This window comes from Merops nubicus, unplaced genomic scaffold, assembly GCF_000691845.1.
Source record: "Merops nubicus isolate BGI_N331 unplaced genomic scaffold, ASM69184v1 scaffold52664, whole genome shotgun sequence".
Classification (NCBI taxonomy): Eukaryota; Metazoa; Chordata; class Aves; order Coraciiformes; family Meropidae; genus Merops; species Merops nubicus.
This window is the reverse complement of record NW_008603264.1, coordinates 12366-27200: the sequence shown is the minus strand read 5'-3', so window position 1 is coordinate 27200 and position 14835 is coordinate 12366. Positions and strand designations below refer to the sequence as shown.

Genomic DNA, 14835 nt, shown 5'->3' with positions numbered 1-14835 from the left:
CGGTGGCCGCGCACCGGCCCTGCCGTGGCGTGCCTGCTCCCAGGAGCTTCAAGTTTTCCCGCTGTGTGCGGCAGAGTTCACGTACAATGAAAACGGGCCGAGAATATGTAAAAAAAATAACATTTCTGAGCGTTACGGTACGTTCGTGGAATTGCTTCGCCTTAGTTTGCTAGAACGCCCAACATATAAGGGCTCTTTTGAAGACTTTAGGTGGGTTTAATTTTTTCATTCAGTGTGTGTGCTTCAAGAACAAAGAACTTTGGACTCGATTATCCTAAAGGACTTTTCCAGCTCAAACGATTCTCCGATTCTGACTTGCGGTGTTGTCTGCAGAAATAATTCATTAATGGGCTTGTAACTGTATTTAGTTTCTAATGCATGTCAAAATCGTATCGGTCGCTACAGTAGAAAATAGTCTGTTAAAGGAATCTGTTTTTCGCTGGCATGGGATGGATTAAAAGATTTACCGAATCCTGTCCAGTGTTAATTTCTGCATTTCTGTTCACTACCTTACGTGTAATCCTTTGACGTAGAAAAGAAAAACGAAAACGTTCTGTTCGTGAATTCAGTTCAGAAAAACAGAATCAGCTTTGTCAAGCCTGTACTTTAAAAGCTACTTTACTTGGATTTTATAAAGTGTTGTGTGTGTGCGGGGAGGTGTCCTTTTTTTTTTTGTTTTGAAAGAGATATTAACAGTAACAGTATCTACTCTGTAATACCTGGAGTTGGTTTATGTTATTTTTTAAATCTGCAGGTTGCAATAAAAATAATAGACAAAACAAGGTTAGACCCAAGCAATCTGGAGAAGATTTATAGAGAAGTTCAGATAATGAAGCTTCTGAACCATCCCCACATTATCAAGCTATATCAGGTAAGAGGTCAACTTTGAAGCACAACACACAGGGGTGAGAGGCTTGTAATCTTCTCTTGCACGTGATTCTACATAAAAGTTTTCCAGAGAGAATGCATATTGAAATACTTTTTAAAAAACACTTAAAACTGGTTTGTGGTTTGTTTTTTTTTAAGTAATTGATCGTTCTTGGATCAAGATTCTAGCACATCAGATGGCTTTTTGACAAAATGCACTGTAAAATTTACAGTCAAAACCAGGCTGAAGTTTGTTTCAGATTGAGGAACCGATTATGTGAGCTTCTATGATTAACTTGCCTTTCATAACTCCTCTGCTTTTCCAGTTTAGAGGACTGGAACATCTTGCGTGCTTTTGATAAGAGGAAGACTTAAATTCATGTGGGATAGCAGAGAAAAAAGCACAAAAGTTGAGTTTGATATAAGTGGAAGGGATTTAAAAATAACAATTAACCTAAATCAGTCTAAGTAGAAATCTAATTTAAGAATTACAATTCTAATCTTAAGTGGAAAATAAAAAGCCAGTAAATGTCGGTGTGTTAAAATAAGTCAAAGAACAACAACCTGTTTGGTTATTCTGTTGTATTTTGTTTAGCTTTGAAAGTGAATTTTAAATATCTTTCCCCTTATGGAGTTACAACATGGATTTTGATTTACATTTGTTCGGTTTCTGCACTAATGGGTATTTTTAACAGTAAGAGCAAATTTTCCTGTGCAGAACACAGGATCGCATCTGTCTGGTGAGCAAAGACTGCTTTGCAAATTCTAAATATTCGATCTAATTAGCATTTGGTGTAAGTTCCTCTTAATCATCTTAAATAGTGCCATGTGGATTTAAGAAGATGAGGTATCACCGTCTGTCTGGACCTTCCTAGAAGGGCAGGGGGGAGACAGAGGAATAGGTGGATGAAGCAGCAGGTCTGAAAGTCTGTGTGCAACAGTAAACAAACACTACTATCAGCTGCAGTCCTACCTTTGGGGTTGTTAGCCTGGGAAAAGAAAAAAAAGTTTGATTAACTTGCAAGGCTGAAGAGCCAGTAAGGCAGGTGCTTAAGCAAGGCATTATTTTTGCGGACCTTGACACTCATGCAGTGCTTGATATTTATAGTATTAAACATCATAACAAAAATTACTCTGTGTTAACACCTGACGTCATTGATGCCCATAGGGCGCTATGGGATATACAGAAACATTCTAACAGTTGAGTTGATTTCACTTCAGTGGAATGATGTGGGTGAAAATACTATTTCGATGCTTTTAGAAAAGCAGGTTAAATTCCATCTAGTTGAACCACTGCACTTGATGGAGCAAATGACGTCGGTAGGGGACCATAATTTCTTTTCAGTGAAGTTTTCTTTTCTTTGTTGTTGTAACTGATGCTTTACCTGTTTGGTGGAGGCTGAGAAAGGGGGATGGAATTAGATGACATACCAGTGTAGGGTGTGTATGTGTTCTTGTATTATTTCATCATTGTTTTAGTTTCAGCATGGCGTCTTAATTTCATCCAGCTGGCAACTTTCCCAGAACACTTTCCTTCAGTTTTTTAAACCGGGAACCTCTCTTCCTTTGCTCCCTGTTTGTTTATTTTCTTTTCGTGTCTGTGTGTATTTGTAGTGAGGGGAGGACAAGAGTCTTCCAAAAAGGTTGTGTGTTAGGAGCCTGGAAATTTCAGCCTTTGAAGTAGCATTAATGCTTTTTGATTGTTAACCTGTCGTGAGCTGTCTGCTCCCAAAACAAAGAATATGCTCCTTGAGAGTCCGATCCCAGGGCAATACTGTATGGTAAAATCTGAAATGTGACACTTGAAAGATGTGCCATAGTAACTCAAGATGATTGTGGAAATGCTCAGAGTTTCTCATTCAGTGGTTGAGATTCAGTTCTGGTTTTTTACACCTCTGAAGGAAAAAATTAATAAGCATTGAAGAAAGTTGATACTAGATTGATAGGTGAATGCTGGGGAATATATTGGCAGCTGATGTGCATCAAGCACTGCTGTTAGCACTTAGAGCAACCTTCTGTCACTTGCGTGGGTGGCGTGCTGCGTCCCCAGCCAACAACCGGTGGGAGGGAGGTGCTTGATATGACTTCTTGGTTTACCCAAGGTGCAGATGTCTCTCCTGATCTGGATAGCTGCTAGCCTTGAAACAAAGGTGACTTTATGTCAACTTTAAGTGTATTTGCATGTTCAAAATATACCAAGTGAGTTGTAAAACTCTGTATGCATACTTTAACAAAGAAAGGACTTCAGGGAGGTGTATGAAGTTATTGAAGTGCTCGTCAATTATCTTGTGGAGATTAGGTGGCATGGTAATGGTGAGAAGAACAATGGCATGGGAAGCCATTGTATATTGTAGGCACATAAGCATTGATTTGTTACCTTTTTCATTACCAGTTTGCTTGGAAAGAGCATTGTGGTGCAAAATTAGATACCTTTACTGCCAGCTGCTGTGGCAAGTAAATAATTGAACTGATATGTGTGAGAATGCACTTAGAAAGATGAATGAAAGTACAGAGGTCTGCATTTTTTTTTTTTAAGCGTGTCCTCTCGTGTCTTCACAGGTTATGGAGACAAAGGATATGCTTTACATTGTTACTGAGTTTGCAAAGAATGGAGAAATGTTTGGTAAGTCCTCACTGCTGGAGCTAACAATTCTTTACATTTAGAAACCATGGCTTTATTATTGTCCTTCGTGAGGCATATATATGTATCCTGATTAAAAAAATCCAGAGTTGACGTTGTCAGCTGTCAAACAGCAAGTACAGCGCCTGCAGGGTTATGACAAATTTCCTCCAGGTGTTTCTAAATCCTGTGCCTCTTTTATTTTGTCTTGCAGATCATCTGACCTCCAATGGGCACTTAAGTGAAAGTGAAGCGCGGAAGAAATTCTGGCAGATTCTTTCAGCAGTGGAATATTGTCACAGCCATCACATAGTGCACAGGGATCTCAAAACGGAGAACCTTCTGCTAGATGCCAACATGAATATCAAGTTAGCAGGTAATAAGAAAGATGTGGTTACTCTACAAACAACATTAGGCATATAATCGAATGCAATCTCCCTAGGATAATCCTATAAATGTGTTTGTAGTAACTGAAAATAAAACAGAAGTTACTGGTATTTTTCTGAAGATGTCCTCTGGACAAGAGAATAACTTAAATCAATAGGCAGAGAACAAAGCAATACATCTGTTCCTTTCTCTGCACTTTCTGCTATTTCTGAAATATTGGTAAGTGGCTGAGTGATTTCTTACCCCAGACTTTTACTTTCGTTCCAGACTTTGGCTTTGGAAACTTCTACAAGTCAGGAGAGCCCCTCTCTACTTGGTGTGGAAGCCCTCCTTATGCAGCTCCAGAAGTTTTTGAAGGCAAAGAATATGAAGGGCCTCACCTCGATATATGGGTGAGCCTGTTATTCCTTAGAAATCGCATTTCACACTTCATGAGGATCTGTGGGCTTTCAAAGTCATTGCTTCTGCTGGGGTTACTCACGTGCTCTGTTGTTTTCTGTTGACAGAGCCTTGGAGTGGTGCTCTACGTCCTTGTCTGTGGTTCCCTGCCTTTCGATGGACCCAATCTGCCAACTCTGAGGCAAAGAGTGCTGGAGGGGCGGTTCCGCATCCCGTACTTCATGTCCGAAGGTGCTTTTTGTTTTTCCCCTAATGTTAGAAAAGAGGCTACAGATAAAGGGGTGGCTGTCCTCTTCCTCCCTGGGGCAATGACAGTTGGGGCTGGTCTCGAGACTGGCAATCACTTTGTATTTACGTATCCATTGATTTCTCTAGGGCAGCACTTAGGGTTGAGGGGCTGGTTGCACATGTTTTCTTTTCTGGGATCTGCTTTACGGTGCATCTAAAGGGCTGTTGTTTCTCCTCTTAGAGTATCTCTATGGAGTACAAAAATACTTGACACCCTAGCTGGAGAAATAATCAATCACAAAAGAGAGAAAACAGGATTTTAATGACACTAGCCTGCAATGATGGGATGGGTGTAGTTCTCTTAGGACTTTTTACCTCTGCAGAAGGGGGTATATTTCAGTGTGGCTCTGCTGTCAAGGAGGGCAGAACTAGTGGGCTTAGCACTGTTTCTTGAGCTCTCAACATTCTGGTGAGAAAAAGGAACTGAGGAGTATTAGCACCTTTCTCTGATTCGGATCTGAAAACAAGTGAATATGCCTCTGTCTTCGAGTGAAGACTATCTTTTGGAGACTGACCTTTATCCGTTATAGCCATGAGTGGCTCTGATTTCCTGCTTATAAACAAATAAGCAGTACATATGGACCAGGAAGTTGCATGTGATGGGGTTCTGTACTAAATTGTGGACCTATTTTAAGTGGATGTAACACATTAGACCTGCATCCACTCAAAACTAGCTCTCCTACAAGGTGCAAGGCCACCTGAACCCTGCTGGTGTCCAGTACAGCTTCATTTCCTGTAGTGACGTTTTGCTTTTGTGAAGTGTATGTGGACATCCGTTTTGAATATCTGGTAGTCAGATCAGGCATCAGCTGCTCAGAAACCTTTGATTCCTGTTTTCACAGACCTCATACGCTGTTGCTGGGAAGGTTTCTTAGGAGTGACCTGGGGCTGGGCTGTTATTTTTACCCCTTGCTCATGAGTTTGTCTCTGTCATCTAGACTGTGAAACACTAATCCGGCGGATGTTGGTTGTGGACCCAACCAAGCGAATAACCATTTCCCAAATAAAGCAGCACAAGTGGATGCAAGCTGACCCGTCTCTTCAACAGCAGCAGTCTTTGTCCTTCTCCATGCAAAATTACAACTCCAACCTGGGTGACTACAATGAGCAGGTCCTTGGGATCATGCAAACACTTGGCATTGATAGGCAGAGAACTGTTGAGGTGAGAAGTGCTTGCCCCTTAGCTACACCTTTGGTGGCTAACAGATTGCCAGTGGTGCAGTCATATATACGTCATGCAGTGACTAGCCTTGATCCAGTGTCACAGTGCAGTGAAATCTTCCCTGCCCTTTGGGATTTTTATGTATTTTTGAGTGCACTGTTATGAAGTCTTAGTGATGAGTTTTGGCTGCTTATATCCTGAGTTACCTGTAACTCAAGGGTCTTTTCAATGTCTTCTAGTCTCTGCAAAACAGCAGCTACAACCATTTTGCTGCAATTTATTACCTGCTCTTGGAGCGCCTCAGGGAGTATCGAAGCAGCCAGCTCTCGAGTCGTCCAGCAACTGGCCGGCAGCAAAGGCCGAGGAGCTCCGAGATCAGCAATGTTGAGGTAAAGAAGGGCATTACTCACTGAGAAGCTCTGTATGTTTGCTCTTTTTCTCTGCCCCTTGCTATGGGAAAATACCAGATGGTAACTCTCAGGCTTCTGAAAACCAATTTAGATATTGGTGCCTTCTGACAGGACTGCTCTTCAGCGGGAGGCTGATTGAATACTAATGGCCTGTTTCCTAAGAACTGACTGTAGGTCATGGTCCAAAGAGTAGTCTGCCTCCAGTTCAGGTCAATAATGAGCCAGAAGATCAGGCTTCTTGTGGAAATTTGCCCTCTTAGGCATGGATTGGTTACACTTCTTTGTGATGTACCCTGTAGAGTCCTCATAAGTACTCCATGAGTCATTGTGTGTGTTTTTCTGACCCTATTTTTCTTTTCCTCACCCCCATCCCCTTTAAAGTGTGACTTTTCAATTTGTACTTCCAATTAAGTTGCCTAATTGAGGAGAAGGAGTTTTGTGTTTGTGTTGGCATTGGAAAACTAGCTTTGTTAATTTTCGTAGGAAGCACATGGAGAAAGCTTGCACGGGAGGTGGCTCTGAAATTCTTTGAGCCTCTAGTATCTGCAAAGTTACGTGGAACTGCAGTGTATGTGATGGCTGTTGTGCATTGCTGTCTCTCTCCAGATGCCTCAGGACAGCCTCACTAGTGAAACCCTGCGATCGTCTCTGCTTTACCAGCAACCTCAGAGCCTGATTCAGCCATCCTTGCAGGCAGACATGGACTGTGACATCAGCAATCCATTACAGGTTGGTGTTCTCTGCTAAATTGTGCATTATGATTTTTTCCCATTGTTCTGCTGATCCAGAACAGCAGAGGTTGTGAATCTGTTATTCTCTCCTTCTATTCTATTGCTTCGTATTGGTGCATGGTGTCATAGTAGCCTCTCAAACAGCATACCTACTGATGACATTCCACAGGGCTGTTGAAGAGTATTAAAAGGTAGTGCAGAAGTAAGCAAAACCACCCTTCAGTCTCTCATCCGACATGTTTTGCAGCCTGTGTTCTTTTCTGTGGATCCAAACTTCAGTGGGCTCTTCCGGAACCGCTCCATCTCCCCCAACAGCCTGCTGGAGACCACCATTAGTGAAGAAGTAAGGCAAGAGAAAGAGCTGGAAGAGGAAATTAAGGCATATGACCACCCCATCCGCATCCCTAGCAACACCAGCAGGAGGCACACACTGGCCGAAGTGACCACTCATTTCTATCAGCATGCCCCTCCATGTAAGTAAGTCTGGGAGATGAGAAGGGTGTCCACAGTTAGAGGAGGAGGACATAGCAGCCAAGTGCCTTGGGAGTATGTACTGAGTTTAGCTTGGCTGGGATAGGAAGGCCCAGAAGAGAGGTCTGTACTCTCCCCTCCACAGTTCTGTCCTCTCAGGAATAAGCATGGCCCCTTGAGGAGGTGATGTTGCACAGTTGTATTTCATCTAGGTCATTTTAGGGGGGAGCATTCTCACAAGCAGGACAAAACCCTTCTCTGCTTCCTTCCGCTGTTGTACTAAGGAAGGTGGGGGTGCCTGAATTTAAATAAAAGGTCATCCCTAACTGTGTTTGGTACATACCCAGACCCTGTGAACTGAACAAGCATGTAAAACTGTTCACAAAACAATAATCCAGCATCAGAGCTGTTGTGCTAAAGAAACGCCGTGGGCCTGGTCCAGCGTAGCCTGGTGGTGGTGGAGTTGCTGGCAGAGCCCTGCTGGTTGGCTGGGAGCCCAAACCTAGCTTACTTGTTGATGACCCCTTGCTGGAGTCAAGCCCTGTGACAACAGGAGTTGTTGGACACCTCTCCAGCTCACAGGTGCTTATTAGAGCTGGTGTAGGTGGGCAGAAGGCTCTGATGTCATGTTTATTCCTTCCTGTATTCACCTTGGGAATGCTCTTTCTCTCCTTCCTTCCCCTCTGTAGGTATAGTCATTTCCTCTTCTGCAAGCCCCACAGAGGGAACTAGTTCAGACAGCTGCCTTACTTCATCTTCAAATGACAGCTCAGTGGCCCTGAGCAGCTGTTTGGCAGGTCAAGTAATGACGGGGAGCCCAGCCGCAGCTAGGATGACGTCGCCCTTCCTAGCTTCCCAATCTGACGCTCCGGTGTTACAAGCCCAGGGCTGCATGGGAGGTGCTTCTCTCCTGCCTGTCAGCTTCCAAGAGGGAAGGCGAGCATCTGATACCTCACTAACTCAAGGTACCGTCTTCCTCGCCGTACTGCTGGGGGGTTGCACCCTTCCAACCGCCACTAGCCAAAGGGGGGCGTGCAGGGATGCTTGCTGGCCCATGCTGGTGTTGCACTGAGGCCAGCCACCTGGTTACTATTCCTCTTGTGCTCATGGCCCCTGAGGGAGAGTTGGATGCCCTCAGGAAGATGCCTAGATGAGAGGTTCTCAGATACTGATTCGGTCTGCCCATGAAGATATTTCTGGTTCCGTGGGTGGGATGGCAGGCTCCGCCTTCCTCCTAAAATACAGAATGCACAACGTCATGATCTCTGTTGGATTTCCCCCTCACTGGGCATGTGTCCATCTACACAGGGGTGTAGCTGCCCCTAACCCTGCTCTGTTCCACAAGTTTTTCTCTGACCATCGGGCAGAGGGGTGAACGTGAACTGAAGAGTCATGTTCTCTTCTAGCGCCGCTCTCACACAAATGAAGGCAGCTGCCCGGAACGGCTGATCTGTAAAGTAGGCTCCCAGGCAAATGCTAAGGAGGATTAAAGTGCATTTCTTTTCCTCGTGTCCCACAGGCTTGAAGGCTTTTAGGCAGCAGCTGCGGAAGAATGCTCGAGCCAAGGGGTTTCTCGGCTTGAATAAAATCAAAGGCTTTGCTCGGCAGGTGTGTCAGTCCTCCTCATCTCGGGCGGCACGGAGTGCCATGAGCCCTTTCCAACACACGCAGCCCAACACCTGCATGTACAGCAGCAGTGGGAGCAGCAGAGAGGGAAGAAGCCTTCTGGAGGAGGTGCTACAGCAGCAGAGGTGAGAACTTGGCCAGGAGGAGTTTTGCTGTTTTCGTTGGGTTTACTTGGGTTAGGGGCAGGCGAAGAGGAGTAAACACGGCAAAAGAGGTTGGGGAGTTTGGTTGCTGGAGGTTCCTATCCTCCATCTTTACTGTGTGGTAGACAGATAAACTGCTTGGCTTTCTTTGTGGCTTCCTGCACTGGCATGCCTAACACAGGACGCACACTTCCACTTAAAAATCTCAGCGTCCAAATATTTGGAGGTTGCTGAACTGAGAAGCAGTTTGGTACCGTGGGGGAAAACATTTACTTCTCCCCATTGCAAGCAGTGTTTTTCTTTGTTAGTTTTGGGAATGATTTCTTTCCTCCTCTGCCTCCTCCTGTAATTTTCCCATGGCAAGGAAGTGAGATGTTGTGATTTGGAAAAGTTACAGCCCACAAAGGAGGCACAGTTCCACTGGCCTCAAATGTCATGTGTGGTGGCACCTCTTCATTCCCATAGAAGCAAGATGGAAAATTGAGTTTCCGGTTTATCTGCACACATTGTCTCTAGAACATCTATTATTAGCAGGCCAAATGTTGACTAGATAACTTTGTGGTGATAGTCACCCTCTCTAACATGAGGAAAAGCCGAGTGAAAGCATGTTGACCCAGCATGGTCACCTTGCTTTAATTGTACTGGCTGGGTTAGGAGAGGTTTGATAAAGAGAAGGAAACAAAGGGGAAAGTTACTGTCAGGGTCCAGAAAGAAGGAAGAAAAATATTAAACCATCCTAGCAGTGCATATTAACCACTTCCACCCTTGGATTTTGTTCAGAATGCTCCAGCTCCAGCATCACCACCTGCTTCAGACAGTTTGTCCCCAGACTTCTCAGACATCTGCAGCAAATGGCGTCCCCTCCTCTGATAGCGTAGGTACCTGCAAAGCATCCAATTCTCTTCTGCTGTCAGAGCTACAAAGAGAGAACTCATTTGAGCTGGCCTTTGCTGGCAACAGCCAGCTGCTCCAACCTCATTTCTTTGGTGTCACCGTTTCACCAGTGTCCTCAGCGGCTCACCTCTTAGACACACACCTGTACATCAGCAGCAACGTTTCCCCAGTTGCCACCACCTTCTCTCAGCAGCAGAGTTTCTCTGCACAGTCTCCGAGCTACGACACCGTCACTCTGCAGCACGGGGACTGTGAGATGGAGGACCTGACTTCCAACCAGCTCGGGAAGTTCGTCCTGGTCAAATGAGAGCCCCAGCTGCTACAGCTCACGCTGCTCTTGTTGTGAAGACCTTTCACCACGGTTCCATGGCACGTGCGGGTCCATGGCTGGCTGGTGTCGTGTGGACGAAGTGACTCTCAGAAGCAATAAATTTTTGAAGTATGTGAAGAGGCTGTCTGGCTGAAAAAGCTAGCAACTTTATAGAACTGAAACAAGCAATATGTATGTCTTTTTGCTTCTACCGTTCTTGCACTGAAAAATATGAATAGAAACTGAGTTTTTTAAAGGAAAAATAATGATGGGGAAGGTGGGTGGGGCATTTCTGGGGAGAGGGAGGGATGTGGTTGGGGAAGAACTCTTCGGTACTGTACTCAAGTCAGACCAATACAGCTCTGCTCTTATGCAAGATTAGCAGCTGTCAGTAGTGGTGACACAGCAGGGAGAGGCTTTTCAAAGAAGGGACCAGAGCCTCCCTTTTTCACAATATTCATTTATGGGTTTGTGAAGATCATTACCTCTTTCAAAGAAAAGAAACGGAAAACCAGTGGCATGCAGCATTATGCATTCACAGAGGACAAAAAATGGAAACAGTTCCATTTGTTTGGTGTTTTGTTTTTTTTTTTTTTTCCCCTCCTGGTAACACATTTTGTTTAAAGGAACCAACATCCCCATTCCACACCTCCCAGATACATACACTTTAAATGAAAACTGTGAATTTCTTGGTTGATGCATCAGCTGGAAAAGCTTAAAAAAACCCCTCTAATTAGTACAGAAGCAAGTAATCTATTGAAAGTGTATCCCTTGATATCAGGATCCAAATTGCATAATGTCTGGTCTTTTGGTCTCTGGTGGGGGGTGTGTGTGTGTCTACGCATACACACGTGCATATATTTTGCCAGTCTGAATAATCTTTAGGAATCTTTTTGTAAATGCTGAGTTTGTTCATATTCTTTCAGAGGCACTAAGGAGGGAAGCGTTAGTACTGGCGGGGTGATGGGAAGGGTTTTCTTTTTAAAAAGCCCTCCTGGAGGTTGCCTACAAAGTTGCTTGAGGGGTTTTTCTTAGTGCTGCACATCGTTATTTCCGCTGCTAATTATGTTTTTATGCATTTCATTATCAGGGTCCAAACAGAACTGACTCTTGGGGAAATGTGCAATATTGAGGTTATAATTCTATACTAACAAAGACAAAAGGAATAGGCTAGAACAGATTTCTACTCTAATGGAGTACAGCTATTTCTGAACAAAACTGTATTAAACGTGAGTCAAACAGCACAATCTTTGGGTGTTTGCTTTTGATTGGTTTGGTTTTGGCATATTAACAAAATGAGGTTTTGGATTAGGTAGGTGTTTTTTCGTATGGTTTTTAATGCTGTATATGTATATAAATAGGAAGCGGAAAAACTATGTAACATTAGTTATTTTTTATATTTTGTAATATGCTTATAGTGTGTTTCTGGTATAAACCCCACTCCCCATCCAAGGCAGAGCACGACTTCTGTTGGTATCAACAGAAGTTATGCTGAGGTATAAAGGGGAGAACAGACCGTGCTCCTACAGAAATCAGTCGGGTAGGGCATGCAAACTTTGGAAGCAGGTGAGCAAACAGTGAGCCAGCTTGGCTGGAAGCTGCCATCTGAATGTCAGAAAATAGCTGCATTCTCTCTAAATGCTTAAAGGACCCATCTCCCTCGTGTGACACAGGGTGCCTTCAAGTTACCTTGGCTTCATGCTACCTGCAGTATTACGCATTTGCAAATAATATAGATACCTGTTTTTTGGGTTTGGTTTTGTTTTTAAAACAAGAAGCCAAAGATCGACCTGGTTAATTGGTGGTAGTTGGAAGGGTTGAAGATGTCATGTGGCTCTGTCTGTGGCTCTCCATAAATGACCTCTTTATGTGTTGTATCTGTGTGTATATTGGTGCATCTCCAGCTTGCTGCTGCTGCTATATGGTCTGGAAGCTTCAAAGTGAGAGAAAATTGCTCGAGTTGAATTTCTGTTAATAAGTGGTGCCTTGCAGCAGAGAAAACACCAAAGTCTCATGCTCATTTGTAGTGGTTTTTAAAAAAAAAAAAAAAAAAAAATAGGAAAACAAACCAACCCAAAACCCAGATTGCAGGGAGATGGCTGGAGAGGAGGGCGAGAAAAAGCCAGCTCATCACAAAGCAGCAACTTTGCCTTCAGTTTTGTGAGGGGTTGCACATGTGCTTAAAATGCAGTTTCCTCTTTGATGTTTGTTTTGTTTAATGCCATGGATCAAAAGGCCACAGATGCTTTTGTTTCCTGTCCTGAGCAACGACAAGCACTTTACTTTCATAGTATTTTTTTTTTTCTTTTCCAATTGCTGTAGAACCTCTTTGGAATTATTGCTGGAGCAGAAAGAGGTAATTTTAAAAGTTAGGGTTTTTTTGTAGATACCTGGACAGTGCTGTTCTGCAGACTGCAATGCAATAGGGTATTTAAAGACACTATGTGATTGGTTTAATTAAGATGTATAGTTTATTTTTTATCATGACTGAACAATCATTTTATTTCTTATGTTAAAATGAGAGGTGTACACCAAAATGATTAGTCGATGTGTTTTATTTAATATTTAAATAAAAAAATGTTTTAAAATGGTTGTCCTGCAGATAATTCTGTGGAGAATTTTCTCCTGCTGCATGCATATGACTTGCGTAGTTAAGACTCATTTTAAAGCCTAAGTCCATGGGACATTACTGACACTTTCTATTACATACTAAATGAAGAGGAATGGCGGGCTCACAAATCTGATAATGGGATATTGAGCCTTTCGCTGGTAGGCAATCCGTCTGAATCTAACCCAGGTCTGTAGTAATCGGGTTATAAAATCTGACAGTAAGAGAGGTCTGCAGAGGGAAAATGGTCAAGTGTGGTTTAGTTGTTACCAAATGAGCACTCCATCCGTGTCACCTTGATCTGAAAGAGGCCCCAGCCAGATTAAGGCAGTGATGGAAAAAGAGCAAAGGGGTAGAGAGAAGGAGGGGGAGATTCCAGGGGTGACGGCTGTTCTCCTTTAAAATATAATTTGAGGATTAAAATACCAGCAAAGGTACAAGCCTAGCTGTCCTGGGAATGTGTGTACAGTGCTGGCTGCCCTGCCAAGGTACCTTGGCTGGCTTCAAACAAGCTGAGGTTCCTGCTGCAACCCTGCAACTCTGAGAGCACCCAGTGTGCCTGCCCTTGAGCTGAGAAAGTGGACAGAAGCTGGTGGAGATGCTATTTACTGAGTGTGGACTGGGGAGGCAATAGCCAAAAGGAGAAGGGGATGGGTGGCAGGAGGTGGGGAGGGGAATGGGCCTGTGGGGACATGCCAGAGGGAGAGTGGAGGAGACACCAGCCTGACCACCCTGCTTAGACTATGGAACTGAATCCTCAAGACTGTTCCCAGTTTTACTTCACTCGTTCTGTTTCCTTTGCACCTTTGAGGGGCAGGTATAGACCTGCACAGCATGCACACAGGGCATGAGCAACAGGAAGGCTTTGTATTCTGCATGTGCAGTTAGGATGAGGGTGAGGAGGGGTTTCACCTACAAGGGGACCCCTAAATATCTGCAACCTCTAGTTTAACCTGGAAAACGCTCAGGAAAAAAAAACAACCTTTTTTTTCTTCCCCACGAACAATAGTGGTGTTTGGTTTTTTTTTAAAATTTAGATCCTCATTCTGAAGTTTTCATTTTCAAATCCACCTGTCACATTTTGAAGGAAGTGGAGAGTGGTGGGAAGGTAAATCCAAAAGGTTAAATGAAAGCTCAGGGGCAAGAGAGATATTATTTACTTATTTTGCTTTCAAAGGGAGATGTTTGCTGAGCTGGAATTTGTAGAACTCTGTAGGCATTTGCCATGATTCTCAAACTGGTAGAAAAGTACCATGCACATGTTTTTCTAGGGCTGTGTTAACCATCCAAAGTTAAGAAATTTTGAAACTACTAAAAAATAGTGGAGGTGTTCTTAATTATTTTTAAACTAGCTTTTAGTGTGGCATGGTTTAAGAATAATCCTAACTGTTGTTTTCAGCTGGGTTCTCAGGGCATTATTTTAAACCCCAGTAATTCTGGGAAATCTCAGAAAGTTGCTTCTTAATGAATACAAATCAGTGAGGCTCCACCAGCTTTCACTGACATCACTGACCCTTGGGTATAGAGGGATCTTGACAGCATCATGATTTCTGTGAAATGGTAGGAAAAACAAGAACAAAGAAACCCTGGGACTCCAGACTCAGTTTCCATGTGTGCGCTGTTTCACTCTTGCTGCTTTAGTCACTGTCTTCCTGCCTGTCCTCTGAAATCTGTCTCTGCTCCCGTTTGCCACGTTTGTTTTTGTCTTTAATCTCTCTCAAGATGCTGTTTTTCTTGGCTTTGTTTCTCACGTTACAACATGGTACCTAGTTCCTTTTCCTTGCTTTCCTAGCCTGGGATTGGTATTTTTTTCCCCGCTTTCAGATGGAACAGATGCTGGCAAGTTTAGCATAGCCCCAAAACTGAATGATCAAACCTTGTTTTTTTAAAAAAAAGGAAACGCTTGGAGCTGGCAGGAG

The 14835-nt window shown here is 43.6% G+C and overlaps 1 protein-coding gene across 1 annotated transcript; it reads left to right on the top strand.

The window, feature by feature from the left end:
- The first annotated feature begins 756 nt into the window (after window positions 1-756).
- LOC103771303 (serine/threonine-protein kinase SIK2) lies at window positions 757-12897 on the top strand. Its single transcript, XM_008938592.1, has 12 exons — window positions 757-871; window positions 3427-3490; window positions 3702-3863; window positions 4142-4266; window positions 4381-4504; window positions 5500-5723; window positions 5963-6112; window positions 6740-6862; window positions 7112-7337; window positions 8025-8300; window positions 8855-9086; window positions 9885-12897. Exons 1-12 carry the CDS (start codon window positions 830-832, stop codon window positions 10303-10305), a joined length of 2169 nt encoding a protein of 722 aa, XP_008936840.1. The 5' UTR covers window positions 757-829; the 3' UTR covers window positions 10306-12897.
- Window positions 12898-14835: the final 1938 nt, after the last annotated feature.

Coding starts and splice junctions, on each gene's coding strand:
- LOC103771303 (XM_008938592.1), top strand. CDS start 830: ATGAAGCTTCTGAACCATCCCCACATTATCAAGCTATATCAG. Junction 3,864..4,141: donor CATGAATATCAAGTTAGCAG/GTAATAAGAAAG, acceptor CTTTCGTTCCAG/ACTTTGGCTTTGGAAACTTC. Junction 4,505..5,499: donor CCCGTACTTCATGTCCGAAG/GTGCTTTTTGTT, acceptor TCTGTCATCTAG/ACTGTGAAACACTAATCCGG.